A 24,460-nucleotide genomic window follows, 5' to 3' on the forward strand; every position below is an offset into this window, starting at 1 on the left:
TGCATTTAAACTAATCAAATCAAAGTGGCTGTTAAAAGTGTGGACTTAAACATGAGGTGGTCAGTGTTATTGTGAAGCGTTCATTAGAAATCTCTTATTTCCTAACAGGCTAAGTATGTGTGTGAGCCTGCTGTGATGTGGTGACCTGGTTTTCAATATATTTAAACGGAGTATTGTGCTTTGTGTTCCCACGTACGTCCCTTATGAAACAACAGGCTGGACAGGAAGGGCCAGCATGGCACCGACACAATGAGAACCGTAGGTGTGTTTCTCATAACTGACTGCAGCGGGACATAGTTGTTGTTTTTTTTAAACCCAAGATATGTTGTAAACAGAAGGGCGCCATCAAGACTGTTTTGTTTTGGGTTTTTTTTTTAATGAGGTGCAACACAAGGACCAGATATATTTAATAAGTGTATAAAACTGGTGATCAAAAAACAATTTCAAACTACGCAGTCCTTTTTTACAGATTTATTATGTGAAAACTGGAGCTGCATATGAATTTAAACAGAAACTTCTAATGGATAGTTTTTTGCAAAGTGAAAAAAAGGTATTAGAGACTTTTTACCTAAGTAAAAGAATCATTTTTAAATAGCTTAGTAGTTCACAGGATGTATATTTAAATATATTTAAGTTCTTGAACAAAATGTACTCACGTGAAATGGCACTGTTAGAATCATATGTATGATATTTTTCGATTATTTTAGAAATATTTATGTGTATGTATCTTTAACATTGCAGCTGTTGATGATTTTAATTACAGATATATTGCTCTGTAACTTGATCTATAATTGCACTCAAAATATAAAGTGCATGGAAATAGTTAAATGAAGTATAACTACATAAAACCTGAGTAAAGTACTTGCGTTAATGGTCCTATCTGTGCTCTCATCCAGTGGTGGGATTGTACTCTAGTCCAATGCATTTGGGGTGCAGGCAACTAGAGAAGGAGAACCATGTTTCAGAGGGACCATGTACAACCGATTCATCCCTTCTATACATACCCCTGGGCACCATCTACACTGAAGTACTGCAAAATTCTGGGTTTACATTTGATTAACTTGAGTGTGAACTATGGAAACAAAGACTGAAGAGACTGAAGAAGTCACTTGGATGTGTTGAAACGTTTCTCCCACTGAAAACGCTACGTCCAGATGAACAGACTCAACTTTTGGAGCTATGGAAACAAAGGTTCTTCTATGTAGAAGTGCATGAATTAATACAAGAGGAGAACATATCATTATTTTATGACTGTACCAACTATTGTACTATTAAGCCAAGGAGTTATATGGTCAGCATCAGCACCACATATGTTTACAACACTAAGAAAAGGAATGAGCACTCAAAGGTAAGAACTTGGGACTTCTGTGAAACCCCAGTCTGCCTTGTCATGAAAGAATGAAACATTAGTGTTTGAAGCTGCTGAAATCCAAGAATAAAGCAACAGGAAGTCTATGTGTAGTTGCACACCCTGAATATTTCATGATTACACCTACTTTCTCACCTGACAGCAGCAACTGTATATGATATAGATATGAAATAGATAAGAAAATCTATGAAATAGATATGGAAACCTCCATCTATACCATAAAAACCTCCAGAGCCAAGCACAGACATTCACGCCACTTGCAACTGCATTTATTTTGAAAAATGGAGAACAGACTCCTACTTGGCCCAGTGTGTTTGACACTTCTCATTTAAGATGAGCCCTGACTTAAAAAACAAAACAAAACAGACTCGTGTTATCAGTCAAAGCTGCACACCAGCCAGCGCCTCCTTTCTGCATAGACTCAGGAGCAGTGACAGACGCATGCGCGGTGTGGTTGTCAGCGGGTTGGTTGGGCTTGTGTTTACAGCTCGGCTGGATGCTGTTGTCTGCTGATGTTATTTGGGAAGTGCAATGTTGTGCCAACCGCCGTTGGAATAAAAATAAAAGTGGGAACCAAGGTAAGCTGTTTTGCACTTGCGCACGCATTTATACTCGAGGTTAAGCGTGACTGTCTCCCTGGTCAGGAGGAAATATACCTGTTTGTTGGTTGGAAGTGCCAGAGTAGCATGGCTAGCAGGCGTTAGCTATCCAGCCATAATACTGTAATGGCCTGTATGAACACTCTGTCCATCGCGGGGCCAGGCAGCGGATTTATCTTAAAGTTATTTGCAACCCATTTACCTAAGAGTTTGCATTGATTGTGTCGTGTTGACGGAAGTGTCTGGGGAAATGTTCACTGTGCGATTAAACATTTTGGTCTGACTTTGAGGCTATAACTGCTATAGCTGTATTAGCTAACGTTAGGCAGGTTGGTGAGGGCTAACTGAAGCAGTAAGTGAACACTGGAGCTAGCGAGCTTCGCACGTTTTAATCGAGAGAAATAGATTAGTGCCTGCTCAGGGACAGGTGTGGTTTAATAGGCTGACAGGTAGCAGTTTTGCCTATATCCACATGGAAATGAATGTGAATGCTAAGCATGCCAGATTGTGTGTAGATGTTACAGTTGTCACTGTAGTGCAGAATATGGACATATATTAATACTTATCAATGCACTCATTATCAGATCGGATCGGTCCTTCCGTATGTTATGCAGTGCGATGGGGACCTGATGAATAAAAGGTCAAATAGCCAAGCATGTACTGAAGGCATATGTGATATTAATATACAAGTCAATAACTTCATAAGATCAGCAGCAGATATTAGAATTAGGCTGTCGGTGCTTTTAACGAGCCTTTCATGCTGTCATTGTTTCAAGAAGACGGAAACTTATAGTGCTATTACAAAATGCCCTGCAGGTATTTGCTGTACTGTTATAGTCACGTGCCAAGGGAATAACCAGGGAGGTTATGAAGTTCTTTCCTGGAATAACTTTATTATTATTATTTTTTAAATCGTAGGCAGTCTGCCCTGCAGGACCCATTAACTACCAAAACACAACCTTGGAACAAAACTAGCTGTTTAAATACATTAATAACATTTCGCAAAAGGCCTCATTTTCCAGGGTAGTCCCCTTCAACCTTTTAAACTAACTTCGCTGACCCTGATTTCAATATATCAGAATGAGTGTGTGCTGTGTTACAGCTTCCTCTATGCTCTGTTTTACACTGTTAACATTGCACATTGTCAGTTCTTTAATGAGACAAGTTGTGTCAACACAAACTGACCAGAAGTTATATGCCATATTCCTCTCACTTAATGCTGACGACTACTGTCTGTCTATCTGTCTGTGAGCTTGAACAGTTTCCATCAGTCAGCTGATTGTTCCTGTTGTATTTCCTGAAACTCCAGTATTACGAAGCAAAGCTCGTTGCATATAATGCATTCGGTGCATGCGCTCGATAAGAACAAAACAAAGCCAAAAAAAAAGATTAGACTTTATGTAAATATTTGTTCTATTAACCATCAGCAGCTATATTAGAAGAGGAGGAAAGCCAGCACATTCACAGCTATACTTTATGGAAGCATTATGTTATGCATGTGTTTTCTTCCACATTACACAATAACATACATAATGCTGGTTTTACTACAGATGCTTATGCACAATAAAGTACTTTATTTGTCTGATAAACAGACCGCTATATGGAGATTGCTATGATTGTTAATTTATGTGGTGTTGATAATATCAGGAACCACTTCATTCATCACTTATGGTAATTAAAACTTATGTTATCTGTTTAACATTAATACTTTTGTGGCTTTAGGGACAACTTAAAAAGCTGCTGAGAGGCTAAGATTGGGCCGTGCCACTTCTCTGATATGTTATCTGGAAAATGTCTCACAGAGATTCTTTCTTTCCTGTATCAGCAAAGAAAGAAGCGACTTACTGTAAAGTGCACTTAACAATCAAAAAAGTAAACAGCGATCACAAAAAAGTGACCAATAAACAAATACCAAACCCACTCCCCCAAATACAAACACATAAATGACATGCACAGGGGGCGATCGTGGCTCAAGAGTTGGGCGTTCGCCTTGTAATCAGAAGGTTGCCGGTTCGAGCCCCGGCTTGGACAGTCTCGGTCGTTGTGTCCTTGGGCAAGACGCTTCACCCGTTGCCTACTGGTGGTGGTCAGAGGGCCCGGCAGCCTCGCCTCTGTCAGTGCGCCCCAGGGTGGCTGTGGCTACAATGTAGCTTGCCATCACCAGTGTGTGAATGTGTGTGTGAATGGGTGGATGACTGGATATGTAAAGCGCTTTGGGGTCCTTAGGGACTAGTAAATACAGGCCATTTACCATTTACCATGCACATAGCTCAGCTAATATAAGTATATTACATTATATTATTATTAGGCCCTTACACCATAATAATAAATATCAACCACTAAAGACAATAAAGCAGAGTAAAGATGTCAAACTGAATAGATTTTAGCACCTCCCTCTATCACTACTGTTCAGATGTTTTTTTCCATATCTGGCTTTGGACTGAGATGCGAGTAACACCCCTCATACACACCTGTTTTTGGACAACTGATGTAGACTGAATGGCGAGGGCACCAACTGTTGTGGATTAGTGTTTCAGTGCATGTGCTGTGGGTGAGATGACTCTAATTCATACATTAGTTACATTAGAGTTCAAAAGTTCCCGGGCGTTTGATAACGGTTTACTTTTGGGGGAAATAATGTTTCCGCCAAATAACCAACGAATTGGACAAGTCTGCATCCGCCTCAACTTTGCACAACTGGATTTTGTTGCATGTACTGCTTCTTTGGAGCTTTATGGAGTTATTAAGCTCATTTGTGTCACACTGATGGATGCATCAGGGGCAATTAAGGGTTCAGTATCGTCCCCAAAGATACTGAGCAAGTGTTTCTGTGGTTAGTGAATTACCTGCTCTTCTTCCCAAGTAACAGCTATCCTCATGTTCAGTGTTAATCAAATTTAATTAATAATTTAAAAAAATGTATAGAAAAGACCTGATTACCTTCTGGATTTTAAATGTTATGACTTGGTGGATTAGACGTATTTCCGTCCTCAGTTTATGTGGCTTCTTATTAACGGTAGGGGGAAGCAGTTTATTGGTAAATAAATGTCTGCAGACTGTTGTAAAGCTATATCTAGCTAGCTGTACTGTACCTTGTATGGATGCAGCTGATTTGTATTTGATTCTTAATCATTCAGTTGCATTAGATGAATACCCACGTTGGATGAAACACTTGTGATACTCCATTAAAATCTGTGTCATCACCTAGGTGCACACAAAAACACTGAACACAGACCGAGCAGAAACTAAAAGTGGGCTCACTCAATCATCTGGACTGTTTGTGTTGAGAAGACATTAGCCTGATATCCGCAGACAGCTGGTTAGTATTAGCTGCCCAGCAGGGACCGACTGAATAAATTAGAATCCACATACTGTTCAGTCCACTTCCACGCCCTCATACTCTGTAGCTAGAGATAGCATCTCATCAACAACCACAGGCCGAGAGCTCAGATCACTATGCAGATCTGCGCCTCTTGCAAGACAACATTGTATGCACTGCTCACGAGAGTTGTCTTCTGTGTTTTTTCCTTGATACTCAGTAAATAGAAGAGCTATTTTAAGGTTAAATACATACACACACAAACCCACCCACATTTTTAGATGTGTGATCCAAAAATAGCACTCAATGTTAAGTCACCTGAAACAGAAACTTTGGTTGCATGTTAAAAGCAGGGTTAGATCATGTCATTTCAGCTGCTCATCTTATAAGGGTTGTACCTACCTCTCTATTTTTACTCACAGACCATTTGCACACTTCTTTTGAGTTATAGATGCTGTACGCTTTATTTCTTCCTTTTTCTTTCTTGCAGCCCTGCTTTGTTTTCCTGCATCTGGGCTTTGGCTTTGATAAGAAATTGCTCAATTTTTATTGTTAATTCACTAAACGACAGAAACTTTGACATACATATTTATCACTGAGGTAGGGACAAATGCAAAAGTGAGAATTCATATTCACTTTCAGTTCCATTTTCTGTATGTTCATCACACATAACTATTGTTGCATGCATGTTAACACACATCTAAGTGTCAGCTTTACTTTAAAAGCCATACCTCTATTTTTCAGAGACAACACCACTAAGTAAGTAGCTGTGAATAGCCAGTCCATGGCTGTAGCTCAGTATTTTACAGTGAACAGGTTTGTTGCAATCAGTTCTGTGTTTGTGAAATTAAAGGCAGGCCTGCCGTATTTTATTTAGTCACGTGAGATCATTTTATTGTTGAGCGCGAGTCTTTCGAGAGCATTCATACCACTTTATTAAACCAGGGGCCTCTGACCTGCAGTGAATCTGAATGAAGATTATAATTAGATGCTCACACAGTACAAATAAAATACTGTTTATGTGTGTGTTTCTTTGATTTTGCTTTGTACTGTTACACTCCCATTGTAGTAGATGAGCTGTTCTGTCACTTTTCCTCTTTTCCTCTTTCCTCCTTTTTCCCCCCTGCTATCTCCGCCTGGCTGAAATCAGTGCTGTGAGGCGGGTTGAAAAGGACTGTGGTGCAAGCCTGAATGCTCTGCCTGTGTCTGGCTGTGTCTTCCTCTCCCTCGTGAGGTGCACACAGGGCCCAGCTGGCAGCCCAGCTGGCAGCCCAGAACAGCCCGTTCAGCTGGATAGCAGTGGGAAGCAAAAAAAAAGAAAGAAGAAGCAGGCATGTGTTTCTAGTGTGTGTATTTTTACACATGGGTTAACATGGTATCCTCCTGTTTTCAACTTAAAATAAACTAAAGTGTGTGAGCCACTTTAAGGGATACACAGACCTCACCACTTTACTACTGTTATCGCTTTGTGTTGATTTATAGTTGATAAATGAGTAGACGATGTAGGTTGTAGTCCTGAAAGAAGATACTCAAAATGAACCTGGCTGCATTTTAAGGCTAAACGTGAGCTTACTTTATTTTCCTCCTTGACAGAGTAAATGTAACTTATATTGGTTTTCACATTTGTAGCATCTCATAGACATGCAGAGTATTCATGTTGAAGTCAGAGAACATTTTGGGAAACAAGCTTTGGAAGAACTATTGCTGCTTCATATCCATATGAACCTATGAAATATGCTGAACAGTTGAGTTATTGGATTCATCCAGGGTGTGGGCTCTTCTCTTCTCTTCTCTTCTCTTCTCTTCTCTTCTCTTCTCTTCTCTTCTCTTCTCTTCTCTTCTCTTCTCTTCTCTTCTCTTCTCTTCAACCTGCTACTCAAAACAAAGAATCATATAGTGATGAGACATAAAAAGTCAAATTAAAGTTGACTGAACAAATTAGTTTAAATTTGCTAAAAACACTCAAGGTATTGGAAATGACCTCCAATTTAAGGCATTTTAGAACCCAGATAATTTTAATGGTCAGTATCCTGACTGACTGGCAGCGATTGTCGATCTTCTTGGAAGTGTACCAAGGCAGTGAAAAGGTTGATAAGGAACAGTGTATCTTGGCAGGAGCAGGCAGAGCTCTGTTAGTGAGGCTAGAAAGGAAACTGGGGTGACAAGGGAAGCATTATAAGTCTTTTGGAGCCTCCTGCTAGTCAAAGTATTAGGTTTGTGTGTGTGCATGCACGTGTTTCTCAGTGAGTGCCTATTTGTGTTCATAATACAGCTGTCTGTGTGTTTTGTAGGGTATGTGACATCCAGCACAAGTGGGTATTTTTAAAAATGTATTTTATGTATGTATGGGTGTATATAGTATTGACTGTTGTATGTGCATAAAATCAAGTTTCGCCTGGCTTTCTCAAATCAAAGTGCAAGTCTTAGTATTTACCTTAAGAAAAGCAAACAACATGCTCTCTGGACCAGCAGGCAGAAGGCCTGACTATTAGACATTATAAAAAAGGTGGACATGGCTTTGGGGTCTGAAAGACGTGAGAAAACTGCCTCCGGGCTTGTGCTGACGAGTTTGTGGGCTTGGTTTCAGAAATAAGTTTCAGGATATGACTTATAATATCCAGCTTATGACTTGTAATGGGCAAGTGTTTAGCCAGTGAGCATGCAGTTTCATAAATCCACCTCTCACTTCTCACATCCAGTTTCAAAATGCTAAGATGAGCAATGGGAAATCGCTTCACAATGGGACTTCAGAAATCAGCGAGTGATGGCACTATAGCTATCCCTAAAGTTTATTTTAGCCATCTTTCCAAAAGTAGTTAAACAATTTGGAAAAAAAATATAAACAGTTAAAACAGGAATAAAGATCTGGACGAATGAAATATGTTGCTGTATGTGAAAAAGTAATTGTCCCTGTCCTGATTTCTTAGGTTTTGCCTGTTTTTACAACACTTGAATATTTCAGATCATTGAAAAGAGTTTAATGTTAGTCTAAGATAACCCATAAAAATTATTTTTAAAAAAATATATAATTTAATTTAATAAGAGGAAACGGCCACCCAAACCTTTCTGGCCCTTTCTCAAATCTTTCAGCCCTGGTTGCTACCAGACCTGCTGGATCAGTTAAATAGAACCTGTCTGACAATGTAAGGTAGGCTCATAGAATGCTCTCAGTCATTGACATCTGAGCGTTCTTAGGTGTCCAAAAAACAACACAAAGGCTCATCTCACCTTTGCCTCACCATAATGATCCCCAAGACTTTTGGGGAAATTTCTGTGGATTGACAGTCAAAAGTTGGACTTTTTTGGAAGATTTGAATCCCACTGCAACTTGTAACAAACTAACACAGCATTTCATAAAAAGAACATCATATCAGCAAACATGGTAGTAGAAGTGTGATGGTCTGGGGCTGCTGTGTTGCTTCAGGGCCTGGGTGACTTGGCATAATTAATGGATCCATGAATGCTGCTCTTTACCAGAAAATCCTGAAGGAGAATGTCTGGCCATCAGTTTATCCCCTGAAGCTCAAGTGCTTTAGGATTATACAGCTTTACAGTAATTCTGAACATACGAGCAAGGCCACCTCTGAATGGTTAAAATAAAATGTATTTTGTTTATTTATTTATTCAAACATAGGTTCATTTAAAAACTGTATTTTGTTAGATCTGAAACATTTAAATGCAACAAAACACTAAGAAAGCAAGAAAGGGGCAAGTACTTCTTCATGCCACTGTAATTTAATATTATTTTACCTGTTTGCTTTAATATGCACTACTTTCGAATTATGCTAGGCACTTTTGCTCTTTCTCTCTCTCTCTCTCTCACTCTCACACACACACACACACACACACCAAGAGCCAAGAGTAGTGTAAACATCTGCAAAGTATCCTCAAGACTGAAAGCCTGCAGGGATGAAAGAGACTGGGGATTGATGCAAAGGACCGTGTCTGAATGCTACTGAGTCTGATGCTTAGTTTTCTTTTGGACTGGTATTTGCTTTACTTTGTCAGATATTCTCTTCAATTAATATTATTTCATATGGAACAAGACAGTTGCCAGACCAAACATCCAAGAGCACAAAATGAGAGTAAACCGTCATATCGCAGAAACCAGTATAGATTTGGCTTATTAATAGCTACAGTTAGTAGTTACAGTTAATTAGTCTTATTGAGGTGTCTATAAAGTATACTGGGATTAGAAAATCACCAAACTATGTATGAAATAACAGCAATGACAATGTTTTAAAATGATCTGCTCAGCAAAGCTATCAGCAGAGTAAATAAGCTGCCAAAGAAGCACAGTCCATAGACACGCATGCAACCGTGTTGTCTGTTGCAACATAAGTAACAACGCCCATGCAGAATGAGAGTTATCATTAAATATTCTCAGTATATACTAGTTTTAACGATATATTTGTGTTACTTTGTACCTACATTGTACACAGTGTATCAAATTATTGTTGCACAACTAACCTGTAAGGTAGGGTCTAAGCAAGTTGTGGTGTGTTCGTCCATTTGCTTTATAGTGTTTATGCTAGTGTGGGATGTTAAAGTAGCACTGCATATTTTGTTGGTCATTAATATTCAGAAAAGACAGAATAGATTATAACAGGTATGCATGGGAGCACCTTTTTTGATTAGAAAGTGAAACAGGTGGAGAAGGTAAATAGAGGTGTGTGTGTGTAATTTGTGTGCACAGTCCCTCATTACAAAGTGGGTGAAACATAGTTTCTAACTCCTTGGCATTAATTATGATATTTATCCAGTAAAGGTTAGCATAATTGGCTGTCAGCTGAATGGTCTTTGTGTTATGATTGTGTTATAGCTCATTCAGACTAGAGTCGAAATAAGACAACCTTCTTGCAACCAGGAAAGGTCAAAGGTTGCCTGGTGATTGTGTTTAACTTTGTCATATTTGGCAACTGATTGCAAGTAGTTGCAGCTACCAACTGGTTGCCAAGAAGTTGGCCATGCTGATTTTTTTTTTTTTTTTGCTTTTCATACACATGAAACATAACAAATGTTAAATAAATCTATTTATATGTGGTTATTTATAATTCTTTACTAGGAAAATATGACAATTCAGTTTAAACATGATCTTGCTTTATTGCCACAACAGGTCGCACATTACTTGTTTTACCCGACTCTGCTCAGATCAGCGGGTTGTTGTGTTTGTGCCTTTCCAAATAGATGTTGCCAACAGGGAAGTTGGCACACTAGTTCTAGCCTCACTTGATAATTGTACCTTGTTTTGCAACACAAATTTAAAAAGAAAAAAGCATAAGAAACAAAAAAAAAAACCCCAGAATATTTAGAGGAGTAATCAGATTTTAATTTCCTCAGAGTGGTTTGAAATGATAAAGAGAGCACTTTAATTTATATAGTGCCAATTCACAACAGGTGTGCCCTCAAGGTGCTTTTAAATTGTAGGGTAAAGACCTATAACATAAAAAAATCTCAATCAGATGGCTCTTTATGAGCAAAGACTTGGCAACAGTGGGAAGGAAAATCTCTCTTTTAACAGGAAGGATCCTGTGGCAGAACCAAACTCTCACAAGGGCAGTCTGCCCCGACCAGGTGGGGGTCAGGAGAAACAAAGGCAAGTAGAGGGAAACGGGGCAAAATACACATGCGAGAGAACCAGTTTAAAATTATTTACTATATGAATGAATAAATGCACTAGTGCTGTATAATTATATCGAGAGTGAAAAAGACTTTAATGAAGAATAAACACTTAGTCCACCAGGGGAAACCCACCGCTGTCTAAGCATATTGCAGCATAACTAAGGGATAGTTCAGAGTCACCTGATGCAGTCCTAATTATAAGCTTATCAAAAAGGAAAGGTTTGAGCCTACTCTTGAAAGTAGAGATAGTGTCTGTCTCCCAAATCCAAACTGGTAGTTCTGCCTTCCATTCTGCCTTTAGAAACTCTAGCAACCACAAGTAAGATCCTGAGATCCAAGAGCTCTGTTGGGACAATATGATACTATGAGGTCTTTAAGGACACGGGGTTTGATTACTCAAGACCTTGTAAGGGAGAAGAAAGATTCTAATTTCAGTTCTGGATTAAACGGGTAAAAAGAAGATAATATGGTAGAAACATGCTCTCTTTCTTGTCCTGTTTGTACTGTCGTTGTAGCATTTTTGCAACCTGAAAATAATGCATTACAATAGTTCAGCCTAGAAGTGATAAATGTATCAGTTAGTATTTCAGCATCACTTTGAGACAGGATGTTTCTAGAATTAGTGATATTGCACAAATGTGAGCAGTGCTACAAATCCATGTAATACTCACATTGAAAGGCACATCCTGGTCATGATTCCAAGATTCCTCTAAGTGTTACTGGAGGCCAATGGCAATGTCATCCAATGTAAGCATCTGTTGAGATGCTGTGTTTCTAAGATTTTTAGGACCGAGTACAATAACCTCAGTTTTGTACGAGTTTTGAGGCAGAATATTAGAGGTCATCTAGGCATTTGTCCTTACAGTTTTTTACAGACGCTAGGACACATTTCTCAATACTTAGGTCCTTTTGCAAAACTCCTCACACAGTGAGCACAACAGAAATCTATGTGGGCTAAACTGAGGACCAGTTATCATTGTTTTGGCACAAAATGCATTCAATGACTACATCTCTCAAATTTCATGAATTATTTTCTCACTCAGACACAACAACTGCCAAAAATCTTTGTACGGACAGGACATTTTGCATGTGCTTACATACTGTTTTCAAAACTGTTAAACTTATGGCCAAAACAATAACACAATGCAAAACTTAAAAAGACAGCAAAATTCAACAGCAATATTTTATTGAAACATATTTTAAATCTAAAAATGCAGTTTAACCAGCCACAGCTGATTCTCATTGTAGATGAACATCTACACAGGTGTTACTCCTTCAATTTTTCAACTCCTTCAATTCTGGCATGCCAGAAGATTATTTCCTAGGTGTATTGCCCTAGATGACATAAGATGTGATGTGGATGAGAACCTGTGGCCAAATGGAGAAGACCGAGTAGATTAGCATTACTATTGTATGTGTATCAGTGGATGGTGTGTATACAAATTCTTGTATTTTGGGATTACTTAGTGCAAAAAACTAAAAATACATAAACAAATATTAATGAATTCTGCATGATGTCTGATTCATTCCAGTAACATATATTGAAATTATAAAGAGAGATGTGTCCTTGTTTTACACAAGAAAACACTGTGTAATGCTACATGTTGTTAGTGTTTTTTAGGTCATTGTTTTGTGGGTGACAAAGTGTGTTTGTCGGCTGTCAACCTTTGCTAGTGTTCTGGAAGAATGAGTTTATTTGAGACCTGAATAAAGTCTTTTGGTAGTTGTAGTGCATTTTGAATGTGAAATGAACTGCTTTGCCAAGCTGAAGGTCAGTTAGGAGAATTGTGTGAAGAGTTTTGCAAAAGTGACCTAAGTATTGAGAAATGTGTCCTAGCGGCTGTAAAAAACTGTAAGAGATTCTGTAACAAACCACGGCAGACCCGGCGACGCATCCATACGCTTTTCAGCATTTTTTATCGACTCTCGGTTGCTGTTCACAGTCACACGCACACACAGCTGCAGCTTTCCAGCTCGCAGCTGAACACACTGACAACAACCAAACCAGGACCACACTAACACCGTTGGGGAACGCTGGTGGCAGTGGCGGCGGTGCCGGCCAGGACCAGGCCCGAGCGGCCAGATTCTTCCTGCAGGCGGCGTGATGCCACCACCTGTTCCCACTGTGTGCCCACCATTTCGGCCACCATTCGGGCCAGCTCATCCACTTGCTGGCCTGGTTGTGGGTCCGTCATGCCTCCCATCCTGGGTTTCGGCACTACTGTGACAAACCACGGCAGACCCGACGAGACATACATGCTTTCCAGCATTCTTTATTGACTCTCGATTGCTGTCCACAGTCACACACACACACTGCTGCAGCTTTCCAGCTTGCAGCTGAACACACTAACAACCAAACACAGGACCCTACACCAATTTTAAGCTGGTGAGGCAGGATTGTGATGCCGTGCAGGTGTGTCCGCCTTCCCTGCCGTGGCACTGCCGACTACACTCCGCCACACATGCCTTTACACATGCCTGACATCATCTGCATAGCTGTGAAAATGTTCCTTCGAATGATACTGCCTAAGAGAAGCTCTTAAAAAGTATTGGTCCCAGCACAGAGACCTGTGGAACTCCATAATTAACCTATACAATTAACCTATTGTTGTTAATTATTAGAGGTGGGAATCACCATACAACTCACGATACGATATTATCACAATACTTAATGCACGATACGATATTATTGCAATTTTTAAAAATATTTTGCGATATTCAAATTCTGTACATAAAGGTAAACTTTATCAATATTCATTTTATCTAATATCAAAGTCTCACACTCAGTCTTTCTCTCATTTCAGTCAGTTTTATTGTTGACAAACTCAACTGTTTGTATTACAGTCTAGTCCAACTTAACTGAATGCAACCATCTGGTACAATTATAGCTATTCTGAACTATGCAATTTATGAAAACTATGCAGCCCCTTCAGCAACTGAAGAATTTGAAAGTAAATTAAAACAAAATATAATTTTACATTAAATAAAAAAAGTTTTGAACTTAATTAAAATAAAACATGTCTTAAATTAAAATAAGTAAACTGTCATGTTTATTGCTGCCAAAAAACAAGTTAAACAAATTTGGACAGTGAAGAAATGTCAGGATTCTTGCTCAGAAAAAGGAGCTGATCAACATGCTCTAAAGTCAGAGCATGTTCCAGTCCACAAAAAATGGTTTGTAACAAAATATCGATTTCTGCTGTCCCTGTATCGATACATTATTAGCAAACAAAATATCACCATACTACACAGTATCGATTTTTTCCCCCACCCCTATTAATTATGGAGTCTGAATTATTGTGTACTGTGAGAATATGACTCAAACCACTGTAGCGCAGTATCTTTAATACCGAATCTCTGTAATAAAGTATTGTGGTCTACAGTATCGAGTCCTTCACTAATGTTGCTTGTGTACTGTGATGATCTCTGAAACCTGAAATTCTTAAAATCAACCATTCATCTACAGGTGATCAGTTAGCTGCTTACAACTACTCTTTCAAGAATTTTTGAAAGAAAAGGAACACTGAAGATTATCCTATAATTAGCTAAGACAGCTGGGTCAACTAGAGGCTTTTTAAGTAATGGTTTAATTACTGCCCCATTAAAGGCCTGTGGTACATAACCCGCGAATAAAGATAAAGATAATAAAGTGAATACGGTTGATGGTTTTGAGGAAGTATTTACTGAAGCTAACTTTGAAAGATCAATTGGAGAGTTAAAGTTTAAAATAAATAAGAGCAGTTTTATAGGTGCTGTACATAATGATACATCTGTGGGACTGCTGTGAAAAATTTTCTTCTCTAATGGTGAAAATTTTAATTGTGAAGAAATTCATGAAGTCATTACTAATTAAGTTCAACAAAGCTCGGACTCTTTCTCAGCCTGGCTAGAGTGCTGAAAGGAAACCTGAGGTTATTCCTGTTTTATTCTAATAGTAAGTGAATTAATGTTGCATCTTTACAAGGGACTTTTTTTTTTTAAAATAGAGCGACAAATTATTTTTCCAAGTCAAATAAAGGTGAAACGCTAGTATGGGCAGAAATCTGTGCCATCAGAAACTGAATTTGAATAAGTTAAATTGCTCGGATTGAATCTGAATTGTAACTTGAATAAATGCTTTTACAAACTGAATATGAATTAGCCTAATTTGAAATTCAATTTATTGGTTTGAAAATGATCATCACTGAATTGAAATTGAATTTTATATTTTGAAAATGAATTCATTTGCTTTGAAACCGTATTTTATCCTTTAAAAATTTAGCGAGAGCCACAGTATCCAGAGACGTACACCGAGAGGATAAACCTTAAGCTGTCAATAATAAATTGCAGCCTAAAAATAACAATCATATCACCAGCAAAATCACGTAACCTCTAATATAGACGTTTATTTTGGGTCAGTGTGACTGTGTTTGTGTTATCTCTAATAATCCAGATTGACCTTTTGTCCTGATACTTTCTCATTGTTAAACCTGCTTGCTTTGGGTGGGTTTTTTTCCCCAAAGCAAGAAGGGCAAGGGCAAAGGTGGACACTGAGAAAAATAGATTGCAGGGTGAGTGATGAGGCAAAAAGAGAAGTGAAAGAGGGAAAGGGAGGAGCAGCGAGAGGAAACGGCCAGAAATGCTTATGGGTGTTTCCTGCCACCTCTCTTGTTTAGAAGTTACCTCATGCCTCAATACTAATAATAGAGCTTTGCCTGGATTTCCCTACCTTAATGCTAATTCTTATCTCAGTGTGAACTACACAGTGGCATCCCACAGTCGTAATTTACCAGCAGAGTCAAAAGTTGTTATTTGCAGTTGTGGTGGCTGGTTGGTGTTGCAGGGATGCATTTAGGAGTGCATGTACTGCAGTTAGATTATTTAGTGTGTGCTTTTACATTGTTCAATGTATTTTTGTGAACTTGTGATTCATTAGTGTGAAACCACAGCTGAGACTTTGTAGACGGAACATGGGTCAAATAGATGGTTGTAAAAAGTTGTCTTTTTCCTTACTTCCTCACTGTCATTCGCATCACCATAGCTTTGCAATGCATGTAAAATCAAGCTGTTTTTGCAAACTAGTCTACTTTATTCTTCTGAAGCATATAAAATTGCTTTAAATGACCCACAGATGCTTTTTCTTTGATTTTTCTGGTTTCATTGCTTCATCATTTTATTCTCTTGTCTATCACCTTCACTTGAACTAAGCTTCGTTTTGCGCTCTTTTGTTTTTTTGCCTTTCTCTGGGTAATGACCTCTTTCTTTGGGGTGTTCAAAAGACCTCTAAAAGTGAATCACAAGTACTTTCACCATTTTTAGAGCCACTTGCCTTTCTATAAGATGCTTTTCATGGATCTCATCTCATCATGACTGTTTTCTGCTTCTTTCTTTTTATTTATTTTTTTCTAGGGGATTTTGCTCATCATCTCCCACCACTTCCGCCTTCCGTCTTCCATTCATGAGCAGCGTGGCTGAATTTAACAGCGGCAGCCATGGATGACAAGGGCTCGGTGGGGAAGATTAGCGTGTCTTCAGACTCAGTGTCCACTCTCAACAGTGAGGACTTTGTCCTTGTGTCCCGGCTGGGGGACGAGACACCCTCCTCTACTAATAATGGTAGTGATGACGAAAAGACAGGACTGAAGGTAAGGTTGGCTGGGTGTAGGTACGGATGGAAGTGCAAGGTAGAAAAGGGGGACTTGTTGGAGATTAGGTGCACTAATAGTCACTTAGGCACAATGGCATAAGGGTCTTCCCATTAAAAAACTTCCATGAAAAGCCTTCCACCTGACACCCCAGGAATCAGCTTTTTTTTTTTTTTTTTTTTTAAGATAAATTTACAATTTTACATAAGTAGTTGCAAGTTTACTTTCATATTTCTAACATTTATTACAAGTTAGAGGGTCTCAAAGTGGTTAGAGGGGTTCAAAAAAAATTTAATGCATGTTTTTTCCAGCATTTGAGCATCAAGATGACGGAGTATGTTGTAGTTTCAACAGCAAAACTGCACCATATTTATGTCTACGACATAGAGTAGCAGAAACAAGCATTGGCACCCGAGGTGTGTGTGTGTTTGTTTTTCTTTTTTAATTTTACTGAAGAAACCTTTATCAAAACATAGTGAGTGCGTGATATAAGAGGTCCTGTCTTTATTTACACTTTTTTTCTTTATCTGAATTCACACTCATCTTCCAGCTGCAATTTCTTGAGGGTCATTCATTTGCTAATATAGTCCTATTTTAACACAACACATAGGTTATGTAAAATGGAGAAACATTGGTGAAACGTGTTCTGCATAAGGGTCACAGAGGGTCAGGTGGGAACTTTGTTTTAGATTAGGCTAATTTTTTAATAGATAGATTTTTTTATATGGCCTTACCATTAAATTCCAGAGGTATTTTTACTTTGAATAGACTCATTAATAATAACAGTTAAGATGGCCTGATCAGATAAGTAGAATAAACTGTACAGTATAAAGTAGGAAACCAAACGAGAATGTCCAGCACACTAAATGGTGTGACTATTATTACCTTGTGTGTTAATTAAATCTGATGGACCATGATATATCAAAACATCTCAATGTTTATTCATCTTTATTTATTTGTTAGAAATAGAACTCATAAAAAAGCAAATTAGGAATTACAGTTTATACAGATTCATGTTGCTAACATACTGTTTTCATTACTAACAACCATCTTTTTTTTCTTTTTTTTTAACATCTAGCAGGGTTTGTTAATTTCACACTCTTAACCATAAACCAGCATTTATTGTTTTGCTTCCTCATTCTCACTTTGCCTTTTTTGCCGTAGTTGGTCATAGTTGGTGTTTGTATTTGCTACTTTTAATGACGAAGCCCTTGGTGATTTGTGCACATCCACATAAACTGAGGGTAAATTGTCTGGTTAAGTTTCCCTGTGCTGTTTAGGCTGCAAATGAAGGATGTCATTCATGCATCCACCGCCAGATATTGTTGCCACTGAGTGTGATTAAGTTGGATGCTATTTAACTTTGGGAGACCGTTTCCCAACTGCTGTGTCAGTCAGGTGCTTGTGTTTAAATGCGTAATATGATATTGTGCTATAGCGAGGCTGACTTACAGCTTGTTTTCTATGGTTGAATTCACTGCTCAACTTTGAAAGATATCCAGGTATTGTGGTGATATAACCTTGCTTTGACCCATTGCTGGGGAAAATATCGGTGCTTTGTGATGCGGGCGTAGCTCTTTTCACAATATAAAGACTTTCTAGGAAATAATTGTGACTGCCAGCCACTATCCTGTGTGTGTCCCTAATGGGTTCAGATTACCTCTCTTCGCCTCTTCTGCTCGATCTCTTCACAGGATGCATTTTGTCCACGTGTCTCTCAGTTTAGTTGTTATCATGTTTCTTTTTATTGAGTTGCCTTAAGAAGCGGCCTCACACGTTCGGACTATTTTCATTACTGTATGTCACTCATGTACGATACCTGTTTGTTTGTAAAGAAAAGTTATTCTGTAAAGTTCCCAGAAGATGGCGCCAGCAGAGCATAGATGTTCAATATCCATTCGCTAGAAAGTTGCTCTGCTTTGACCTTCTGTCGTGTTCTGTCTTTTGAGTTTTCATATTTCATTCATAAGACCAGTGTCTGTAAAAGCATCACAGCTCTTTTTTTATGGACAATAAAATCAAGTTTTTGCGCTGCGTATTTTGCCATCGTCTGCCTGCTGTCAGATGGTTAAAAAGCAGAACGTGACACACATCCTCTGTTCTCACAATGTAATGGCGAAATCACTCCATCCACTGGCACGCGGTCATCCTGACATCATGTTTTGGTTTTTGCCGACACACTCTTGTGCACATCTCCCTCCAGTCAGCCCATCCAGTCAGCAGAGGAGTCAGTGTCTAAACTTGTTGTTTGTTATGCAGGTGATTTCTGAGGAAGGGGTCAGCTTTAAGGTCAGTCTCTTCTCTCGCTCTCTTTCCTTTCCTCAGCTTCTCTCTTGCTTGTGAATATTATTCACCTTATTCTTCCTGTGATGTGATTCAGTGGTGATTCTGTCTGTGATTATTTGTGCTTTCTGTAATTTTGCCGTCTGTCCAGCGATGGCCTCAGCTCTTTAATACTTTGGATTTGATGATGTTAGAATTAGACTGTAGGCTGTAGTTATGCAACAGTCGCCCAGGCTTGTAGCACTTCCTGTAAAGGCCCTCTACAGCTACACAGTTACAAAACGTCAGAAGTGTGAACGTCAATATAGAATTGATAGCACACTTACGCTTGTTTAGAATGCTTTTTCTTTTTTTTATCATGTTAATAGTCCTGTATCACTAAGATAATTGGCAGTGGTAGTATCCATCCTGCAAATATATTAAGATAATTAAGTCCAGCAGCAATGGACAAATGACCTCATTCTTTTCTGCCAAAGACATAAATTAGGTTTTACTCTATCTGTTTGGAAAAATGTTCTATATTTTTACATCATTTTTGTTATCCTTAAATGATCAATACAACAGTGACCCCTACCGGCTGATCTCCTTTTCTTATACAGCTTTTGGATGCTGCTGCAGCAGGCAGGGAACAGGCATTTACCTCACTTTGTGCTGTTTGGCCAAGCTCAAGGTTTCAGTTGATACTTTCATTTATAATCAGTGTTGGCATAACTCTAAAGTCTTGATACGTCCACCCAAAGTGATCTCAATACAATGTACTAATATTGAAATATACCTAAGATACATCTTTAATGGCCAAACTGAAACAAGTGATTCATACCTTAAACACGCTGCAGTCGCTCAAAATACATTTCCATGTCACTGTTATGGGCAAGGCAACTGCATGTTTCTGCAAACTGCAAAACTCAATAATAATTCTTAATTCTGGTTAAATTGTTTGTTTGTTTTGTGCTTTTTTTGTGGTTGGGTGCATGATTATTTCTGTGTGTGTGTGTGTGTGTGTGTGTGTGTGTGTGTGTGTGTGTGTGTGTGTGTGTGTGTGCGCGTGCATCAGATTGTAGGCAATGGAAGTGAGCAGCAGCTTCAAAGGGAGCTAGAAGATGTCCTCATGGACCCATCAATGGCTGACGCTGGCCTTGCGTCAGAAGCAAGGATGGATGATCTCGGTAGGGGCGATCATGCCCTTTATACCACAGCGTCACCTGTAGCCCCAGGCACTGACCCTCTGAGCGCACCCCCACCGCCACCCAAGCTGGAAATGGTGCTTCCTGTTCAGACAGCCCAAGAGAGTGAGCTGAATGAGAGGTCATACAGAGGCAAGTCAGGATGAGATGAAGTTGAATCATATTTATACCGACAATTTTACATCACATGTTTTAAACCATCCTGTTTCCTCATTCGTTTTGTTTCCTAAAGGATGAGGACTGTTGTCATTTTGTTCTTGGTTTCCTTGAATTTCATGAATTTTGCCAATTGATGTTATATTTTTTCCTTAAGCTTCTCTTACTTTTCCATTCCTTCTTTCTAACCTCCTCTCGCATGAAACTGTACAGCTGAAAGATTATAATAGATGTCATAATATTATCCTTTTCTTTCTTTCACTGCCTGTCTTTTCTCATAACTGCAGCTGATGAATCATCATCAGAATGTAGTCCTGGCAGCCCCATCCCAGATGAGGACAGCGTCGTGTTCAGCCAGCTGACATATCTAGGATGTGCCTCAGTCAATGCCCCCCGGAGTGAGGTAGAGGCCCTCCGTATGATGAGTATCCTCAGAGGGCAGTGCCAACTCCCCCTGGATGTTACACTGTCTGTGCCAGGCGTGTCTGAAGGGACTGTCAGGTAGGGCGAAAATATAGATTTTCGGTCAGTTGTGTGGATTAGTTCTAGTGCAGATGTCCAAACTTGGTACACTCTTGTTTCTTTTAAGAATTTAAACAACAGTAATTTTATTGGTGTTTTAACAGGTTGTTGGATCCACACAACAACACTGAGATTGCCAACTATCCGATCTATAAGATTTTGTTCTGCGTACGAGGCCATGATGGCACACCGGAGAGTGACTGCTTTGCCTTCACTGAGAGCCACTACAATGCTGAGATCTTCAGGATCCATGTTTTTCGCTGCCAAATCCAAGAGGCGGTAAGCATTCACTGATTATGCAACTGTCTTTGTCTAACTTAATACCACTATGTGGTATATAAGGCACTCTTTTCCAAGCTAAGGTCACAACAACAACTAGAGTAGCCAACCCCAAAAAGTTTGCAAGCAATGTAGTTGCTATTCAGTTAGTGAACAAAAGGGGGAGTGAAAGCTTCTTGATTTTATATATGGCACTGCCGTCTCTTCTTTTCACACTATTGCACCCCTCAAGTACAAATACATGTGCACACACTTGAGTTGTGGACACGGCAGCTCTGGGGGTGACCTGATGTGGCATTAGGACGCCGGTGTTGGTTTCTTTGGGTCTTGTGGGCCACGGGCACTCAATCAGTGGAGAGTTTGTGGATTCAGTCAAAGTCAAGTTTTCTGAACCTTTTATGATTGCGATAATTCAAGAAGGAAGTCTGGGGTAGGACACAGCTCTTAGGCAGCATGGCTTAGGTTGGTGATGTGTGTTAAATTAACATTCACATAAATGTCCCAAAACAATTTCCTAGCCTGTAATGAGATGATTGGTGTATCTGCCGATTATTGTAATGCTGTGTATGCAGTAGGTTCAGCAGAAATGTAAAGGAAGAGAAGAAGGTACCCGCTCATGAAACTGGGTTAAAGCTCTGCTTTCAGTGTTCAGTGACCTGATTTCTTCATCATGAAAGCCGTCTCCTTCAGTGTCACAGTGAGCCCCCAGACACTTCATCCTGTTATCCAGTTTCCGAGACTCCGATCTGTAATACACATACTCACTAAAACACTGATGCAAATACTCTCACTCAAATTAAAAAATATTCTGGACATCTCTGTTCTCTTCTTGGCACTCTTCATCTTGCACCCACCCTTCTCTTCCTTCAAGTGCCATAGCAACAAACCAGTCCACAGCATCTCCTGCTTTTTTGGGCCTCCCTTTCAGATTATTAGACTGTAGCGAGTCAGCCCATTGGTTACCCGTTCGTTTGGGGAGAAAGCTGCTCTTGTCATATGCATCACATCAGCTTCAACTTCACAGTAAACAACTCTTAAGACATGTTTAACAACTCTGTTTTCTGACCGAGGTCTTTTAAACTAACCATATGTATTATGGTGAAATGGCTCTTGCATTTGGATAAATACATTTTTTCATGGTTAAATTTGCATTCATCATTGTCCAGGGCCCTAGCAAGTCTTTCAATTAATTTGCTGAAAACTACCAAAACTATCTTTGTTCATATATAAAGAAAAATAACTCCTCAATTCTATTCAGCCCACTTTTGTATCGGACCTCCCATTATGACCCAGAGGCTAGTTTGTAATGGTGATGCAGAGGCCTCCTGACACTCAAACCCATGCCTCTTTTTTTGTTTTTTGTTTGTTTTTTTTGGGGGGGGGGGGGGGGGGGGTGGGGGACGTTGACAAAAACTTGCCTCTCTCATCCAGAGATGTGTATCTATTTCTATGTAATTCACATCAGTTCAGCTCCAGTAGATGGGTTTTACAGAAGTATTCTAGGATCCTAAGAAGCTGATGCAAGTGAAACACAAATTGGCAGCTGAAGCTGATTTTTACCGTGACATCATTTAAGAATGTCTCAAAGCTTCGTGTGCACGGAAAGTACATGAAGAAAGAAAAAGCTGGCAAGTGTGAAAAAACATCCCGGGTGGAAATAAAAACAGTGTAACAAGACATTTAACACGCACCAGATCCTTAAAGGCTGCATTTTTTAGATACGGATCAAATCCAAACTTCTTATGTAATCGATTTCACAAGTTTGAGTTGAGATCAGGGACGGACTCTTTGAATGAAACTCCAGTTGTTGGGAGTAAAGGATGAAATAGTTGCTCTTTTGTTTTTGACAGCCTCTTTTGCAGAGAAAACCTGGTATTAGTTGATAAGACCTTAATGCTATTTTGGCTTGTGTGGGGCTATTTGAAAAGCACTCTGTATCAAACTAAGTTCTGCCTGCCCTGATTAGTTCTGGCGTACAACTGCCTACAGAGAGTTCCTTCGTGAAAAATGAAGATGTTGACAGCTGATCAGTTTTAAGCAGCACAGAACAACAGTCCCATTGTATTACATGTACCAATACAGGGGGTAATTTCCCCCCCCCATCTAGCTCTACTCATCCCCCATCTCTTACATCCTGTCCAGTGTTGTTTCTCAATAAATAGACCTCCTGCGATCTCCTAACATCCCTGTACTGTACCAGAGATAAAACAAAGACTTTCTGTAGCAGAGGTTAGAAGCTGCTTTGTACTCTGGTCTCGTGAAAGAGCCGAAGAGCATTGTTATTTATTGATAACCGCACTTTCCCCCACCCCACCCCTCTAGTCACTGACCCCCCATGAGCGGTGCTGTTTACCGGAATTAGAAATGATCCAAAACCACTCTGCAGTGGTCCTCTAGTTGGGGGGATAGCTCTGTTTATTATCAGCCACATATGTCTCTTTAGTAGTAAGTGGACAGAAAAAAAAACTTTGCTCGCTGTGAAACCTGTGCATTTAAAGTCCCCTCAGTGGAGACGATGTAAATAAATTATTACCACCTTGTGTTTTCACACTTGGCAGACTCAAGCTCTGTCTCTAGCTCTTGCTCCTCTTGAGACTTGGCAAACCTCTGGTACAGCTTGCTTTATGTTACGCAGGAACAACACCCCCACACTCAAAGTTCAAAATTAAATACAATTCAAAATGGTTAATCTGCTGAAGGTCTCTTCTGTTCCTCATAATTATGACCAGACAAATTCCACTTCGACCACTTGCACTATCCTTGTCTATGGTTACAGCACAGGAAACCTAAATCATTTGGCTGGAAAGCTTTAGCTTGTTAGTATTCTTCCTCTTTAACACTTTCAGTTTTTTTACTTTGCAACTGTTATCTTGTGTTTATACGATGTTTTGTTGAGTTTGCCTGTGTTTTTTCTTTGACACTCTTAAATTATATGTCTGTGTTAGAAGACCTTTAAATTTATATTGTCTTTTGGGATAGATATTCATTGTGCGCATTTACTTTGCTCCTGCAGGTTAGTAGGATACTGTACAGCTTTGCCACAGCCTTTCGGCGGTCAGCTAAGAGGGCAGTTCTGTCGTCTCAGCAGGCTCCCCCTCTCACCCCTGACAGTGACTTGTTTACATTTACTGTCAGCCTGGAGATTAGGGAGGACGATGGCAAGGGTACTTTCAGGTGGGAGTCACATTCACTCATCATGCATTCTAATTTTTAATCCATCATTGAATTCAAAAGTGCAATTTTAGCTGTCTATTGGAGTGTAAAATGTTTTAGTCAACATATTACACATATAAATACGGGAGCATACATCCTTAATTTTAAGAATCAACTTTTTTTTGTTGTTGTTGTTTTTTACTACTAAAGTCCCAAACCTTTCTGGGATGGGTGCTGCCCATGAGGGGAAGCATCCCCTAATTGGTTTGGGTAAAAATGATGAAAGGAACTTTGCACTGATTTATTTAAAAAAAAGAAAAAAGTATTCTTTGGTCTCTGATGTTAACCAA

General features: G+C 39.3%; 1 protein-coding gene across 2 annotated transcripts in view; it reads left to right on the forward strand.

Moving 5' to 3' along the window:
• Nucleotides 1–1,804: 1,804 nt before the first annotated feature.
• rabgap1 (RAB GTPase activating protein 1) overlaps nucleotides 1,805–24,460 on the forward strand; it is a 77,299-nt gene continuing 54,643 nt past the window's right edge. The window contains exons 1-7 of one of the 2 annotated variants that reach the window (XM_085413674.1): nucleotides 1,805–1,947; nucleotides 16,298–16,533; nucleotides 18,793–18,822; nucleotides 19,871–20,132; nucleotides 20,444–20,657; nucleotides 20,783–20,957; nucleotides 23,971–24,131. In XM_085413674.1, the coding sequence (XP_085269800.1) occupies nucleotides 16,381–16,533; nucleotides 18,793–18,822; nucleotides 19,871–20,132; nucleotides 20,444–20,657; nucleotides 20,783–20,957; nucleotides 23,971–24,131 (995 nt within the window). In that variant the 5' untranslated portion in view covers nucleotides 1,805–1,947; nucleotides 16,298–16,380. The remainder of the gene's footprint in view (nucleotides 1,948–16,297; nucleotides 16,534–18,792; nucleotides 18,823–19,870; nucleotides 20,133–20,443; nucleotides 20,658–20,782; nucleotides 20,958–23,970; nucleotides 24,132–24,460) is intronic. The other variant, XM_085413675.1, reaches the window with a different exon arrangement.

This window comes from Rhamphochromis longiceps, linkage group LG7, assembly GCF_057381845.1.
Source record: "Rhamphochromis longiceps isolate RC_006_pf linkage group LG7, R_longiceps_female_GT1.1, whole genome shotgun sequence".
Taxonomy (NCBI): Eukaryota; Metazoa; Chordata; class Actinopteri; order Cichliformes; family Cichlidae; genus Rhamphochromis; species Rhamphochromis longiceps.